The following is a 17,016-nucleotide window of genomic DNA, read 5'->3' as shown; positions in this document are numbered from 1 at the left end:
TTCTTTACCACCACCTACCATATATACCGCTTAGACCGTTCTTTACCACCACCACCTACCATGTCTACCCCATCTATTGTTTAGACCATTCTTTGCCACCGCCTTCCATGTCTACCCCATATACTGTTTAGACCGTTGTTTACCATCGCCTACCATGTCTACCCCATCTATCGTTTATACCGTTCTTTACCACCACCTACCACGTCTACCCCATTTACCGTTTAGACCGTTCTTTACCACCGCCTACCATGTCTACCCCATCTACCGTTTAGACCGTTCTTTACCATCGCCTACCATGTCTACCCCATCTATCGTTTAGACCGTTCTTTACCACCACCTACCACGTCTACCCCATCTACCGTTTAGACCGTTTTTTACCACCACCTACCATGTCTAACACATCTACCATTTAGACTGTTCTTTACCACCGCTTACCAGGTCTACCCCATGTACCGTTTAGACCGTTCGTTACCACCACCTACCATGTCTACCCCATCTATTGTTTAGACCATTCTTTACCACCACCTACCATGTCTACCCCATCTACCGTTTAGACTGTTCTTTACCACCACCTACCATGTCTACCCCATCTACCGTTTAGACCGTTCTTTACCAACACCTACCATGTCTACCCCATCTACCGTTTAGACCGTTCTTTACCACCGCCTACCATGTCTACCCCATCTACCGTTTAGACCAATCTTTACCACCACCTACCATGTCTACCCCATTCTTTACCACCGCCTACCATGTCTACCCCATCTACCGTTTAGACCGTTCTTTACCACCACCTACCATATATACCGCTTAGACCGTTCTTTACCACCACCACCTACCATGTCTACCCCATCTATTGTTTAGACCATTCTTTGCCACCGCCTTCCATGTCTACCCCATATACTGTTTAGACCGTTGTTTACCATCGCCTACCATGTCTACCCCATCTACCGTTTAGACTGTTCTTTACCACCACCTACCATGTCTACCCCATTTACTGTTTAGACCGTTCTTTACCACCACCTACCATGTCTACCCCATCTACCGTTTAGACTGTTCTTTACCACCACCTACCATATATATATCCCTCTGCACCCATCTAATGTATGTACCCCTCTTGTAGGACATGGCTGGCGATGATGATTCTGACAGAAGTGGACACCCTGATGGAGAGGACCGGCAGTTCTTGGATACTCTGCATTCTTTGAAGAGCAGAAACAGGCTCTACCTGCAGGAACTAGCCAGTCTATATCGGTCCCAGGCTGGTCTGGATGATGGAGTGGATGATGGAGATCTCAGCAGGTACTTTTCTGCCACCCCACTCAGGGATCAGGACATGGGCCTACAGAGGTAAGTGATTGCATGTCTACAGGTTCTGTTTCCTGCAACAAAAGACCAAGGCTTGTTTTTGAATCCACTTGGTTTGTAAAGCTGTTGATTTTTCTTTCAGCCCGGCTGCCAACCCGAGGCCGAAGCCCAGGAGAAGCCGCAGCGCATTCACCATGACGGTGCCCAAACCATTTCAGATGAGTTTGCGGGAAGCAGAAAGGGGAGAGAAGGTGAGAGCCCAGGACTGGGCTGACCCCGAGGACGACATAAAGGAGGAGGATATTGAATGCTATAAGCAGTTCCGGGCCCAGCCCATTCCAGCCGAAGTCCTCCTTCCCCTCTACAATGACATCATAGAGCAACAAGATGAACGCAGGAAGTCTGACATACAGAGAAGAAAAGAGCAGCTGATGGCCATGCAGAAACCATTTCACTTCCAAGTAGAAGAGAGGAAGAAGTCATGTGAGCGTCCAGTGACAGCCCCGGCCCAAAAAACCCAGAGTATCATCAAACCCATTCCCAAATCTGTGCTGGACCCAACAGTCAGTGATCGGCTTAGAGGTAATGTTCCTTCTGCACTATCCAGGCTGCTGTAGTGGTTACCCATGAAGTAGTGTGCCAAGGGTACATAGAGGGTTCATAGAGTAGTGAGGGCAGAGTATCAAACCTGAGGATATTGGTCTATGTAGAGGCTACTCTGGGGGATTCAGTGAGTAGAAAGGTTGGGTATTATATTATTTTGTCCTTATTATAGGCTAATGGATTTGTGGAGGGGTAATGTATTATACTCTGGGGTATTGGGTTCTATATAGGCTATTTTATTAGATCTGGGGAGTAGAGGGATAGGGTATTATACCCTGGGGTATTGAGCTCTATAGAGACTATTGTATTAGATCTGGGTAGTAGAGGGGCAGGGTAGTATACCCTGGGGTATTGGGCTCTATAGAGGCTATTGTATTAGATCTGGGTAGTAGAGGGGCGGGGTAGTATACCCTGGGGTATTGGGCTCTATAGAGGCTATTGTATTCGATCTGGGTAGTAGAGGGGCAAGGTAGTATACCCTGGGGTCTTGGGCTCCTTAGAGGCTAATGGATTTGTGGAGTAGAGGGTTGAGGTATTGTACTCTGGGGTAGTGAGGTCTATAGAGGCTATTGTATTAGATCTGGGGAGAAGATGGGTGAGGTATTATACCCTGGGGTATTGGGTTCTATAGAGGCTATTTTATTAGATCTGGGAGTAGAGGGGCAGGTTAGTATACCCTGGGGCAATGGGCTCCATAGAGGCTAATGGATTTGTGGAGTAGAGGGGCAGGCTAGTATACCCTGGGGTATTGGGCTCTATAGAGGCTAATGGATTTGTGGAGTAGAGGGGTGAGGTATTATACTCCTGGGTACTGAGGTCTATAGAGGCTATTGTATTAGATCTGGGGAGAAGAGGGGTGAGGTATTATACCCTGGGGTATTGGGTTCTATAGAGGCTATTGTATTAGATCTGAGGAGTATTAAGTTAAGCTGACCTTATACCTGTAGAATTTCATTCAGATGAGAAAGTCCAAAAATTGCTCGTCTGACCATTAGATGGTCCCTTCATAGATTGGACCAATTACAAATCACTAATTTTCATAGAACAAATGTTCTACTTCCAGATCAACTTTGACAAGTGCAGATGCATTAGATTAGTGACGATTTTTCTCAGCCGGGAGTGAATTCGACAATTAGAAATTAATTTGTTTCTATTAGATTTGACAAAAAGTTTCTATTCATGGCCTTTTTTATTTTTGTGCTTGTTTTGGTCATCAATTGTCACCACTGTGCCATGCCAAACGCAGCCACTGTGCCATCAATTGTTACCACTGTGCCATCAATTGTCACCACTGTGCCATGCCAAACGCAGCCACTGTGCCATCAATTGTTACCACTGTGCCCATCAGATGTTACCACTGTGCCATGCCAAACGCAGCCACTGTGCCAGCAATTGTTACCACTGTGCCCAGCAATTGTCACCATTGTGCCCAGCAATTGTCACCACTATGCCATGCCATCAAACGCAGCCACTGTGCCATCAATTGTCACCACTGTGCCCATCAATTGTCACCACTGTGCCATGCCAAACGCAGCCACTGTGCCCATCAATTGTTACCACTGTGCCCAGCAATTGTTGCCACTGTGCCCTGTAAACTGCCCCCCCCCCCCCAGCCTGACACTTACCTTTCTGGGGTCAGCCGTGCTTCTAACGTCCCTCGATGTCTTCTCCCGCCCTCGGTGACGCTTCAGCCAATCAGGTTACTGGTAACCAGAACCGGTAAACCTGATTGGCTGAGACGCCTGTCACTCTTATCCAAGGAATGCACCCCCCGTGCGTCCCGAGGATAAGCATCTGGCAGCCGTTTACAGCCTGAGGGCTGTAATCGGAAAGCCTATCAGAGCCAGCGGCGTACACTTCCACAGCCGCCGTTATTCAGATGGCCAGCGCTCGCCAGGGGGCCGGCCATCTGAATATTCGGAAGCAATACATAGATTTATGAATCTATGTATATTGTGTCAGTGGCGTGTGCGGGAGCGGCGCTCCAGCGCCCTCTATACACGCACCACCACTAGTCATAACAGGTTGTTGGTAGTTCCCCTTTAACTCTTAGGCAATTGAACAAATGTTCTGAAAATTAAATGTTCTGAAAATTAAATCTTTTGAATAAAATTCTACAGGTGTAAGCCCAGCCTTAGGCTATTATACCCTGGGATTTTTGAGCTCTATGGAGGATACTGTATTGGATAGAAGACTATCAGAAAAGACCAACCCTAACTAAATACATTTTTAGGACTTTAACACTATCACAATTCCATATGTAAAAATTTTTAAAAGTTTATTAGTACAAAAAGATTTTTTTAAAACCATTGACAAGCTGGTGTATAGGATCTGGGGTGTAGGATGAATAGCATGTTATACTTTGGGGTATTGGGTTCTATAGAGGGAGTCTGGTGTATGGGATATGTGAAGATATTGGGGGTTATTTACCAAAACTGGAAAGTGCAAAATCTGGTGCAGCTCTGCCATAGGCGTGTGCCTGGGCACACCCTAATCCTGCAGTTGGCAACCCATCAATTGTGGGCAGGTGACAGGTAAGCCGCGATCCTTACTTGACGACCCGCCCCCCCCCCCCCCCAGAACCTGGACAGGATAGGCGGCTGGAGTGGAAATTAATAGACCGATCTGTATTTTCTTCTGCAGCAGCTGAAAGTAGGCTTCTCCTCTTCCTCTCGCCGATATTCAGGGGCCACAGGAAAAATACAGGGGATTGGTACCAATGTATGCCACCCCTCTTGTCCCAGTTACTTTTCTTTATGCTGCCCAGGTCCCCTTGTGTGCTCACCTGGTCCCCCCCCCCCATATTGTTTTATGATGACACGTGGGGAAGAGGCCGGTTAACTGGTTGCCGACCAGCCTTGGTCGTTTTACGGAGGCAGGTCGGCCTCCCTGCGCGAGAGCACGTAGCTTTACGTCGGCTCTCGTGCAGACCACTAGGGCTGCGTGCGCGTGCCCGGCGGGCGCGATCGCTCATTACAGAGCGAGGACCGGGAGCTATGTGTGTAAACACACAGCTCCCGCTCCTGTCAGGGAGAGAAATGCTGATCTTCAATGTATGAACAGAAGATCAGTCATTTCCCCATGTCAGTCCACCCCCCCCTACAGTTAGAACACACCCAGGGAACATACTTAACCCCTTCACTGCCAGTGGCATTTTTATAGTAATCCAATGCATTTTTATAGCACTGATCGCTATAAAAATGCCAATGGTCCCAAAAATGTGTCAAAAGTGTCCGCCTTAATGTCGCAGTACCGGAAAAAAAATCGCTGATCGCCGCCATTACTAGTAAAAAAAAAATATATTAATAAAAATACCCCCTATTTTGTAAACGCTATAACTTTTGCGCAAACCAATCAATAAACGCTTATTGCAATTTGTTTTAACGAAAAATATGTAGAAGAAGAATACGTATCAGCCTAAACTGAGAAAAAAAAACGTTTTTTTTATATATTTTTGGGGGATATTTATTATAGCAAAAAGGAAAAAAATATTCATTTTTTTCAAAATTGTCGCTTTATTTTTGTTTATAGCGCAAAAACTAAAAACCGCAGAGGTGATCAAATACCACCAAAAGAAAGCTTTATTTGTGGGGGAAAAAAGGACGCCAATTTTGTTTGGGAGCCACGTCGCACGACTGTGCACTTGTCAGTTAAAGCAACACAGTGCCGAATCGCAAAAAGTGCTCTGGTCTTTGACACCTATGAGCTTCCAGGTTTTATTGCCAAATCTTAATTGAACTTTGTGAAGTTAGAAGCTGATTGGCTACCGGGCAGAGCTGCACCAGATTCTGAGTGCACCAGTATTAGTAAATCTCCCCCATAGTGTTATAGTGATAATAATGACATTGCTGACCTCTCAATGTAAATATATCTGATTTCTACCGCAGAAGCAGAACTTCTAAGAAAGATTAATAGTCAATTAAGAGCAAAGGATTTGCTGCAGAGTTCCACCGCTCCAGTAACGCTGACTCGTCACATCAGAGACCCCAATTCCAGAACATCCCTGAAATGCAAAGAGCAGCACCTCGCTTTTCTGCAACAGAGTCTCAGTTTCCAGCCGCGCACAAACCCGGCCGTCCCCGACTTCCACGCGCTTTACAGAAACTTCCAGAAACTCTCCCTCTCTAGGCAACAAGTCAGAGAACCTACACAGACAAAACCCTTCAATTTACGCACATCCCGTCAGCGACACAGAAAGAAACAAAACCGCTCCGAGAGTGAACAGGTGAGACCGCATCCAGGGCCTCTACAGCCTCATTTCCTGATTGTCCGGAGACCACAGTCAGCCTCTGTACAGCCTGCTCTGGGTCTAACGTGACCACAGCTTGTCCTTTTACAGCCGGGTGTCCGGGCGTGAAGTGACCAGAGCTGGTTCCTTAAAAGATCATTCAATATCATTTATTTTTTTCTATAATGCCCCATACACACGATCGAAAATTCCGCCAGCAAATGTCCGATGTGAGCTTTTGAACGGGAATTCCGACCGTGTAGGCTCCATCGGACTTTTGTTGTCGGAATTTCCGCCAGAAAAAGATTGAGAGCTGGTTCTCAAACTTTCAGACGGAAAAAATTCTTATCAGAATATCCGATCGTCTGTAGCAATTCCGATGTGCAAAATTTCGACGCATGCTCGGAAACAATTTGACGCATGCTCGGAAGCATTAAACTTAATTTTCTCGGCTCGTCGTAGTGTTGTACGTCACCACGTTCTTAACAGATGAAAGTTCAGAGAAATTTTGTGTGACCGTGTGTATGCAAGACAAGCTTGAGCGGAATTCTGTCGGAAAAACCATCCAAGGTTTGTCCGACGGAAAATCCAGTCGTGTGTACAGGGCATCAGAGTAAAGCCTCTTATACACGATTGGATTCCCTTCGGACAAATCTGTGGAATTTTGTGCGAAGGGCGTTGGCCGTGAAATTGTTCTGCATACAGACGGCAGAACTTTTTCAGCCAACATACATGAAACTATGTGGTTTTTCAGCTCTTTAGCGCCACTCTTTGGGCAACTTCTGCTAATGTTGTGCTATGGTTAGAATTGGTTCGGAGCATGCGTGTTTGTACTTTGGATTTTATTCCGACGCACTTCTGTAAACACGATCGGATAATCTGACAGTACACATTTGTTGTTGGACAGTTTTAAAGCATGCTATCCAACATTTGTTGGCGGAAAATCTGACAACAATTGTCCGATGGAGCGTACAAGATTTTCTGACAAAACCCTGCCATCAGGAATTTTGGTGCCCCTTACACAGCTTCAGGCATGGCGCCCTGGAGAAAAATCCAGGGGGGGTTGTGCTGCCGCAAGTTGAGAAGCGGGGTGAGCACCACAAATTGAGAATGGGGGGGCCACCGCGAATCGAGAAGCCAGGGGGGCTGCTGCCACGAATTAAGGTCGGGGGGCCTTGGGTGCTGACGGAAAAAAAAAAGGGGTGATGCCATCAGGGGTCCCTTAGAGGTCGGAGGGGGGGGGCTTTGGGTGCTGACGAAAAAAAAAAAAGGGGGATGCCATCTGTGGACCATTGGGTGCTGATGGAAAAAAAGGGGGATGCCATCCAGGGCCCTGGGCACCACTGGGCTCCTTAGAGGTCGGGGTGGGGGGGCTTTGGGTGCTACTGAATAAATAAAAATAAAAAAGGGGGATGCCATCTGGGTACCCCTGGGCCCCTTAGAGCAGTGTTTCTCAACTCCAGTCCTCGGGGCGCACCAACAGGTCTTGTTTTCAGGCTTTCCATTATTGTGCACAGGTGATTTTATCAGTTTCACTGCCTTAGTAATTACCACAGCAGTTTGATCTGAGGGAAATCCTGAAAACATGACCTGTTGGTGCGCCCCGAGGACTGGAGTTGAGAAACACTGCCTTAGAGGTCAGGGGGCTTTGGGTGCTGATGAAAAAAAAAGGGGGGGATGCCACCCGGGGCCCTGGGCACCACTGGGCTCGATGTGAGGGGGGCGGGGCTTTGGGTGCAGACGGAAAAAAAATTAAGAAAAAAAAAAAGGGGGATGCCATCCGGGCCCCTTACAGGTGTACTGCCTGTACCCCGTGATGCCGCCCCTGGACAAGGCTTATGAGTAAGATGGGGTGCTTCACCTCGTGTACTGTATATTCTCTAAATCACATGGCATGTTACCTTTTCTCTCTGTATCTGCAGGATGAAGACCGACACCCTGTCACACCCTCCCGTCATCTGTCCAGTTTGTCAGCCAACACACTGCCAGTGTATATAACAGACAGCACCAAGAGGAGGGAAGCCTCTATCAGGTATCCCAGGGTGGGGGTGGGAAAGTCCTTTCCTCATTCTGCCCCACACATCATATAACTGTAAAATTTCTATATCAGATCTGTAGAAATGGGAATGCTGTTATTATAAAGCAAGGATCCTCAAACTACGGCCCTCCAGCTGTTGCAGAACTACACGTCCCATGAGGCAGGGCCGTCTTTAATATGGTTTGGGCCCAGGGCAAACATTTTTTTTGGGCCCCCCTCCAGCTTATTTTGGGCCTGTCTGGTTCACATGTATGTTTTGGCGGCCCTCATTTGTGCAGGTACAGCAGCCCATTGATTTGAATGGGCTGCCATGCCTTTGTTTCCTGCAGAAAAAAGGTGCATTCAGCATTTTAAAAATACAGTTGCCTTGAAATCCATTCTGCTTTTGCACCATGCTACTTACCTGCAGTTCTTGCACACACAAACGCACTGTGTTTTTAAAAGCGTGACCTAAACATCTAAAAATGCAGCAAGTTTGACAGTGCGGGAACTGCAGATAAGTCACAGCAGACAGCAGAATGGACAGACAGTGCTGTATTTCAGTGCTTGATGGGCATAGGCGTGCCGTGTGCACAGCCTATTACATGAGGCATGCGCTTTTCTTTGCCGGAAACGCAGGCATGGCGGCCCATTCAAATGAATGGGCTGCTGTGCCTGCGCAAATGTGGGCCACCAAAACACATACATGTGAACCAGCCAGGCCCAAAATAAGCCCATCAAGCAGTTAAATACAGACAGTAATGTCATGTACTCTGAGGCTTTACTCAGCCTGGACTGCAGGTCTGGTCTGTGATTTAAAGAGTTCCTCTATTTTACACATGGCATGGCATGGGGTCCCATGGTGCTAAAGCAGAATGGACAGACGGTGCTGTGACCCCCATGCCATGCCATGTGTAAAATAGAGGAACTTTTTAAAACACTGACCAGACCTGCAGTGAATCAAATATTATAAAGACTTTGGGCACACTCTACAGAAAACTTCAATTTACAATATAGATTAGCAAACAGTGACATGCCTTGAGGAGCAGGACATGAAGAAGTCAGCCTCAGGAAGAGCAAACTGGGGATGTTATAAAATCACATTCTAATTCACTTTTATATACAAGCAGCACCCAGTGGCAGGAAGGGAGAAGTGTGCGTCTAAAGGGAAGCCAGTGCTGTACATTTTAAAACACTGGGAAGGGAAGCAGTACTGTCACTGGCTGCGTGCCGCTGATGATTTTCAGCCTGATTTGTGGGCAGCACAGGGGCTTAACGGGAGGCAGGGCCGCCATCAGGAATTATGGGGCCACTTACACAGCTTCAGGCATGGGCCCCCTGGAGCAGAGAACCGGGATGGGGGGTGCTGCTGCCTTAAATTGAGAAGCAGGGGGGGGCTGCCGCAAATTTAGAAGCGGGGAGCTCTTTACAAAAAAAGAAATAAAGAAAGAAATGAAGAAAAATATATATAAAAAAGGGGTGTAGCCATCCGGGGCCCTGGGAACCTCTGGGCCCTTTAATAAAAAGAAAAAAATAAATAAAAAATATATATAAAAAATATATTTTAAAAAGGGGGTTGCCATCTGGGGCCCTGGGGACCTCTGGGCCCTTTAATATTTTTTTTTTAATAAAAATAAATTACAAAAAAAAGGGGGTTGCCATCCGGGACCTCTGGGCCCTTTAATAAAAAATATATATAAAGAAACATTTATAAAAAAAAAGGGGTGGGTTGCCATCAGGGCCATGGGGACCTCTGGGCCCTTAAATAAAAAATAAATAAAAAAAAAATATAAACAAAAATAAAAAAATAAACATTTATAAAAAAGATAAAGGGTGTTTGCCACATGGGGACCTCTGAGCCCTTTAATAATAATAATAATAATATATATATATATATATATATATATATCCATCTATCTATAAAAGAAAAAAAAGAAATAAAATATATAAAAAAAATGTTTTTTATAAAAAAAAAAGGGGGGTTGCCATCCGGGGCCCTGGGGACATCTGGGTCCTATAATAATAATAATAATAAACATTTATATTTATATATATATATATATATATATATATATATATATATATATATATATATAAAAAGATATTTTTTTATAAAAAAAGGGGGGTTGTCATCCGGGGCCCTGGGGAACTATGGGCCCCTGGGGACCCCCAGACCTCTAAAAAAAAATTGGCCCTTTAATAAAAAATAAAATAAAAATATATTAAAAAATTGTCCCTTTAATAAAAATATATAATTTTTTTTTTATTTTAAAAAAAATAAAAAAAAGGGGGGTTGCCATCTGGGGCCCTGGGGTCCTCCGGGCCCCTGGGGGGATTGAGGGGGTTGCTTTGGGCCCCCAACAGTGACAGGGCCCAGGGCACCTGCCCCATTTGCCCTGCGGTAAAGACGGCCCTGCCATGAGGCATTGTAAAACTCTGACATTCACAGACATGACTAGGCATGATGGGAATTGTAGTTCCTGAACAACTGGAGGGCCGTATTTTGAAGACCCATGTTATAAAGCCTCGTACACACGATCGGATTTCCATCGGGCAAAGAGTAGGACTTTTGTCCGAAGGGCGTTGGCCGTGAACTTGTCTTGCATACAAACAGCAAAAAAATTGTTGGCCAACAAATACAAAACTATGTGGTTTTTCAGCTCTTTAGCACCACCCTTTGGGCAACGTCTGCTATTGTTGTGTTATGGTAAGCATTGCTTCTGAGCATGCGTGTTTGTACTTTAGATTTTATTTTTCGATGGAAAATCCGACAACACATATTTGTTGTCAGAAAATTTTAAAGCATGCTATCCCACATTTGTTGTGGGAAATTCCAACAACAATTGTCCGACGGAGCGTAAAAATGGTTGGATTTTCCGACAACAGCCTGCCATCACACATTTTTCTTCGGAAAATCCGATCGTGTGTACGACAGGGCTCGACAAATCCCGGGCGCCAGGTCGCCATGGCGACTAGAAATAGGGTCCTGGCGACTTGGCTTGGAAGGGGGGAAAAAAAAAAAACATTTTTTTTTTTGGGAGCTGGCGCCATCTGGTGGTGAGCCGTTGGTATTACAAGTTATAACCACCAGATGTTACAAGTTAAGCATTACAAGTTAAACAGCAATTCTAATGTAATTTTTCACTATTTTCCCTGCCATCTTCTTCCCTCTAATTAGAACCCCCAAACATTATATATTTTTTTTATCCTAACACCCTAGAGAATAAAATGGCGATCGTTGCAATACTTTCTGCAATACTTTCTGTCATGCCGTATTTGCGCAGCGGTCTTACAAGCGCACTTTTTTGGGAAAAAATTACACTTTTTTTATTTAAAAAATAAGACAACAGTAAAGTTATCCCCATTTTTTTTTATATTATGAAAGATAATGTTACGCCGAGTAAATTGATACCCAACATGTCACACTTCAAAATTGCGTCCGCTCGTGGAATGCCGACAAACTTTTACCCTTTAAAATCTCCATAGGCGACATTTAAAAAAATCTACAGGTTGCAAGTTTTGAGTTACAGAGGAGGTCTAGGGCTAGAATTATTGCTCTCGCTCTACCAATCGCGGTGATACCTCACATGTGTGGTTTGACGTTTACATATGCGGGCGCTGCTCACGTATGTGTTCGCTTCTGCGCGCAAGCTCGTCGGGATGGGGCGCGTTTTCTGGCTCCTAACTTTTTTAGCTGGCTCCTAGATTCCAAGCAAATTTGTCAACCCCTGGTGTACGAGGCTTAAGAGTAAGGCTGCATTCACACCTGAGCGTTTTGTCGCCTGAAGCGCGACGCCCCAAAACGCTAGAGGGGAAAAAATACATTATTCTCTATGGAGATGGTTCACATCTCCACTACAAAACGCCGAACGCCTGAAGCCCAAACAAGTTCTGGACCCTTTTTTGTCGCTGGAATTTGGGCGTTTGGGCGTTTTACATTGGTGACCCTAGACCTGTAAAAAACGCTGCGTTTTGTCGCGGCAAATCGCCGTAAAAAATGCCGCAAAACGCTACGCTCAGGTGTGAATGCAGCCTAAGGATGAGCGCTGGCGTGTTCGCATAGAAAACGTGCAGTGCCCGCCAGGAAGTGAGCATGGCGCTGTGCTAATCGCAGCCAAGGAGACATTGTCCCGATGCTCGGTTGCAGGGATTGTGAAATGTCTCCCTGGCTGTTATTAGCGCAGCGCCGCGCACACTTCCTGGTGGGCTCTGCACGTGTTCTATGCGAACACACCAGAGCTCATCCTTACTTAAAGCGGAGTTCCGGCCACAATTTCACTTTTGAAATATAAATACCCCTGTAATACACAAGCTTAATGTATTTTTGTAAAGTTAGTCTGTAAACTAAGGTCTGTTTTGTTAGGTTGTTACAGCATTTAGACACTTTATAAAATAGAAATTGACTGGGGCCATCTTAAGTGTGGGCATCATGAAGCCAGACTGTATGACTTCCTGGATTTCAGCCTTGCAGATCTCGCACATGCTCAGTGCTGCACAAGCAGTGTAATAGGTTTCAGATCAGGTTTCAGCACCTGTACTGTCCAAGTCACATGATTCTTCGAGACTGGGGAGTGCACAGACTCCTGGAAAGTTACACCCACTACATTCCCAGGAGTCTGTGCGGTGTAGGTTAGGAAGCATTAAGCACCTAGGTGCAGGAAGAGGGAAGATTAACTATTCTGCCTAGCAACAACACTTTGAAGTCATCTAAAAAAAAAAGATTTTCGTAAAGGACTAATGACATTTTTTTAAAACTACTGATGTAATGTTATATTTATGGGTGGAACTCCACTTTAAGAGGCAGCAAATGATTCTCTGATGAATATTGTGCTTATAGATCTAGAAATCTATTGCAGATCTTCACTACAAGACAGAGAGCACAAGGGTGCAGAGCAGGAAAAGTGGCTGCAGAAACACAGACAAAGATCTCTGCGCATGCAGCGCTCCATCTCCCACCGCGCCAAAGCTATGGATCCACATAAACCGCTGGCAGACACCAACATACAGAAGCTGAGAGAGAACCAGTAAGTGCCAATTTGTACAGCATTCAGCTCATATGTCATTGTGCAGTGGATAGGCTGACTGCCAGCAAATGGTTAAATTACCTCGCAGAATGGGAGTGAAAGTTGTGGTGCGGTTTAGGCCTGACTGGAGGAAAGAGAACCTGACACACTGGGGTTGATTTACTAAAAGTGCAGCTCTGCATATAAACCAATCAGCTTACAGGTTTTATTGTGAAAGCTTAAAGGGACACTAAAGGCAAGATTTTTTTGGTTTAAAAATAACATACATGTTATACTTACCTCCGCTGTGCAGCTCGTTTTGCACAGAGTGTCCCGGATCCGTGTCTTCTGGGGTCCCTCGGCGGCTGTCTCGGCTCCTCCTCCCAAAAGCTTTCCACGTTCATGCGAGCTCCCTCACATGGTGGAAAGCTTTTGCGAGCGCGCTCCCGTGATACAGCGGCGGCCATAGCCGCCGACTGTATCACTCGGCCCCGCCCCCCGGCGCGCCGCGTCATCCGCTGTGATTGACAGCAGCGCCACCCAATGGCTGCGCTGCTATCAATCCGCCCAGCCAATCAACGGCCAGGCTGGGAACCGAACAGGATGACGAGAACGCGCACAAAACTTTCGAGGGGTGAGGTAAGTAAAATGGGGGCTCGGGGGGGGGACCGGTGCTGTCAGATGTTTTTTTACCTTAATGCATAGGGTGCATTAAGGTAAACAAACTTTTACCTTTACAACCTGAAGTTAGAAGCCGATTGGCTACCATGAAGAGCTGCACCAGATTTTGCACTCGCCAGTTTTAGTAAATCAGCTTCACAGAGTAATTTAAAATAAGAAATACTGTATATACTCGAGTATAAGCCGACCCGAATATAAGCAGAGGCACCTTATTTTATCACAAAAAATGGGAAAATGTATTGCCTCTAGTATAAGCCTAGGGTGAGAATTCAGTAGCTACTGTAAGTGGAAAAGAGGGTCAATAATGCCCATTTGCAGCTTCACTGTGCCCATTTGCATGCCTCAGCCTCACTGGGCCGGATTCAAATACTTTGGAGTATCTTTAGGTGGGGTGTAACGTATCTCAGATACGTTACGCCGCCGTAAATTAGGGCGCAAGTTCCGTATTCAGAAAGAACTTGCGCCCTTGGTTACGGCGGCGTAACGTATGTTGTCCGGCGTAAGCCCGCCTAATTCAAATGTGGATGATGTGGGCGTGTTTTATCTAAATGAATGGTGACCCCGCGTATTTGACGTATTTTACAAACGGTACATGCGCCGTTCATGAAAAAATCCCAGTGCGCATGTTCGAAATTACGCCGCAAATAGTCATTGCTTTAGACGTGAATGTAACTTACGTACAGCCCTATTCCCGAACGACTTACGCAAACAACGTAAAATTTTCAAAACTCGACGCGGGAACGACGTCCATACTTAACATTGGCTACGCCTCATATAGCAGGGGTAACTTTATGCCGGAAAAAGCCTAACGTAAACGACGTAAAAAAAATGCGCCGGCCGGACGTACGTTTCTGAATCGGCGTATCTACCTAATTAGCATATTCATCACGTAACTATACGGAAGCGCCACCTAGCGGCCAGCGTAAATATGCAGCCTAAGATACGACAGTGTAAGACACTTACGCCGGTCGGATCTTAGGGAAATCTATGCGTAACTGATTCTCTGAATCAGTCGCATAGTTACGACCACGCACACTCAGAGATCCTTTCTGAATCCGGGCCACTGTGTCTATCTCACTGTGCCTCCTATCAGTGTCCATCAGTGACCACTGATCTCACTGCTCCCCCTTCTCCCCCTTCCCTCTACTGTGTGCTACTCACACCGGCAATCATTGACGTTCTATTTTCTTTTTCGAGATGAGAGAGGACACACAGCCGATCTCACTGCTCCCCCTTCCCTCTACTGTGTGCTACTCACACCGGAAATCATTGACGTTCTATTTCCCGTCTGTCCGGGATGAGAGGACACACAGCCGATCTCACTGCTCCCCCTTTCCTCTACTGTGTGCTACTCACACCGGAAATCATCGACGTTCTATTTCCCGTCCGTCCGGGATGAGAGAACACACAGCTAATCTCACTGCTCCCCCTTCTCGCCCTCCCCTCCGCGGGAAATGTGAGCTTGTTGGCTTCACACTTGACTGACTGTGGAGCACACAGGGGAGGGGGAGAAGGGGGGAGCAGTGAGATCAGCTGTGTGTCCTCTCTCATCCCGGACGGGGAAATAGAACGTCAATGATTTCCGGTGTGAGTCAGTGTTCAGCCTGATGAGGCGGCGGCGGCGCTTGGTTACACTGCACGGCCGCCGATGACACTGAATGTATCACATCGCCCGGGGATTAGGCTGCAGACGCAGACTCGAGTATAAGCCGAGAAGGGGATTTTCAGCACAAAACAATGTGCTGAAAAACTCGGCTTATCCTCGAGTATATACGGTAGGTGATTCCCTACCTAAACATTACCAACTCCATCTTGTAATAAAGTCCGATCTGAACACCATTCACCCCACCTTACCTTGTAATGATGAGTCCAAACCTGAATACCTTTCCTTGTAGTGATTTGATACCAGGTCACTACCAACCAGGGCCGCTGTTAGGAATCATGGGGCCCCATACAGCCTACCTGACGAGAGAAGGGAGAAACCTGGGTGAGAGACACGGAGGGCATTGTTCTTCACCGATCCTCCTGCTGTCCGGGCCCCTTTGTGTGCCGGGGGCCCCCTACAGGAGGGCTGGTGGTCCCCCCCTATCAGCAGCCCTGCTACCAACTCCACTTTGTAATGAGTCCATACCTGAACACAACTAGCCCCACCTTGTAATGATGAGTCCATACCTGACCAATACCAACTAAACCTTGTTATAACGAGCCCAAACACTACCAACTTCACCTTGTGATGATCAGTCCAGAGTATTGGTTATAGTAGAGATGTCTTTGCTATCTCTGTAGAGCATCTGATCGGAAGAGAAGTCAGGAATATGAGAAGGAGCTGGAGCAGATGAAGAGCCGGGTGCGAAGGAGAGCGTACCTATTTGAACAAGTCTCCAAGGTAAATGGGAGAGAAGGTTTAGTCCAGTACAATGTGATGCGGGAACCAATCACTTTCCTCCTTTATATATCCTCTATCACTATCAGTATGCTCTGCAATCTGTTTTCTGTCTCCAGGGATCTGCAGTTAAAGAAGCAGAGCGTAAATTTACTCACACGCTCCGACAGGCGGGACTGACTGAAGAGTTTGTTCAGCAGAAGGGAATCAAAGATGAGGAAATTACAGACGAAAGTGAGGACCTGGATGATGAAGATCCATGATAGAGTCCCCCCCCTCATTTCTGGATCCCTCCCCCACTTATGTACTTCCATGGTGTAATGTGTGACACCCTCCCCCAAATTGTTGTAGATCTGCTGTGTACCATGGGACCGCCTTCCCAAGATTTCTGTACCTCCGCTATGTAACCTGTGACCACCTACCATAATCAAAAGTTACACAGAGGGGTTGATTTACTAAAAGGCAAATCCACTTTGCACTACAAGTGCACTTGGAAGTGCAATCGCTGTAAGTCTGAGGGGAAGATCTGAAATTGGGGGAAGCTCTGCTGATTTTATTATCCAATCATGTACAAGAATTTATGGTAGAAAATCATGACAAGTGTACCCTTGCAGATAATGATCACCTCTCAGAGATCACAACACTAAGAATGCCTATTCCCTACCCCAAAGAGGCTGCGTCATCTTATGTGCAGGCATCATCCAGTGTCAACATCTACTCCCTGGGGCAGATTCAGATAGATTAGCGGATCTTTAGATCCGCGTAATCTATCTGATTTTCGATCCGCCGGTCCAAT

The 17,016-nt window shown here is 46.2% G+C and overlaps 1 protein-coding gene across 1 annotated transcript in view; it reads left to right on the top strand.

Annotated features, from left to right (window-relative positions):
• The window catches only part of FAM161B (FAM161 centrosomal protein B), a 21,595-nt gene extending 4,579 nt beyond the window's left edge, over positions 1 to 17,016 (top strand). The window contains exons 2-8 of the mRNA XM_040333726.1: positions 1,121 to 1,347; positions 1,448 to 1,887; positions 5,796 to 6,133; positions 8,059 to 8,168; positions 13,010 to 13,177; positions 16,124 to 16,223; positions 16,340 to 17,016. Coding sequence (XP_040189660.1) covers positions 1,124 to 1,347; positions 1,448 to 1,887; positions 5,796 to 6,133; positions 8,059 to 8,168; positions 13,010 to 13,177; positions 16,124 to 16,223; positions 16,340 to 16,483 — 1,524 coding nt within the window. The 5' untranslated portion in view covers positions 1,121 to 1,123 and the 3' untranslated portion in view covers positions 16,484 to 17,016. The remainder of the gene's footprint in view (positions 1 to 1,120; positions 1,348 to 1,447; positions 1,888 to 5,795; positions 6,134 to 8,058; positions 8,169 to 13,009; positions 13,178 to 16,123; positions 16,224 to 16,339) is intronic.

Source organism: Rana temporaria, chromosome 13, assembly GCF_905171775.1.
Source record: "Rana temporaria chromosome 13, aRanTem1.1, whole genome shotgun sequence".
NCBI classification, from domain to species: Eukaryota; Metazoa; Chordata; class Amphibia; order Anura; family Ranidae; genus Rana; species Rana temporaria.
Note: the sequence above shows the minus strand (reverse complement) of the source record. Positions and strands in the feature narration are given on the sequence as shown.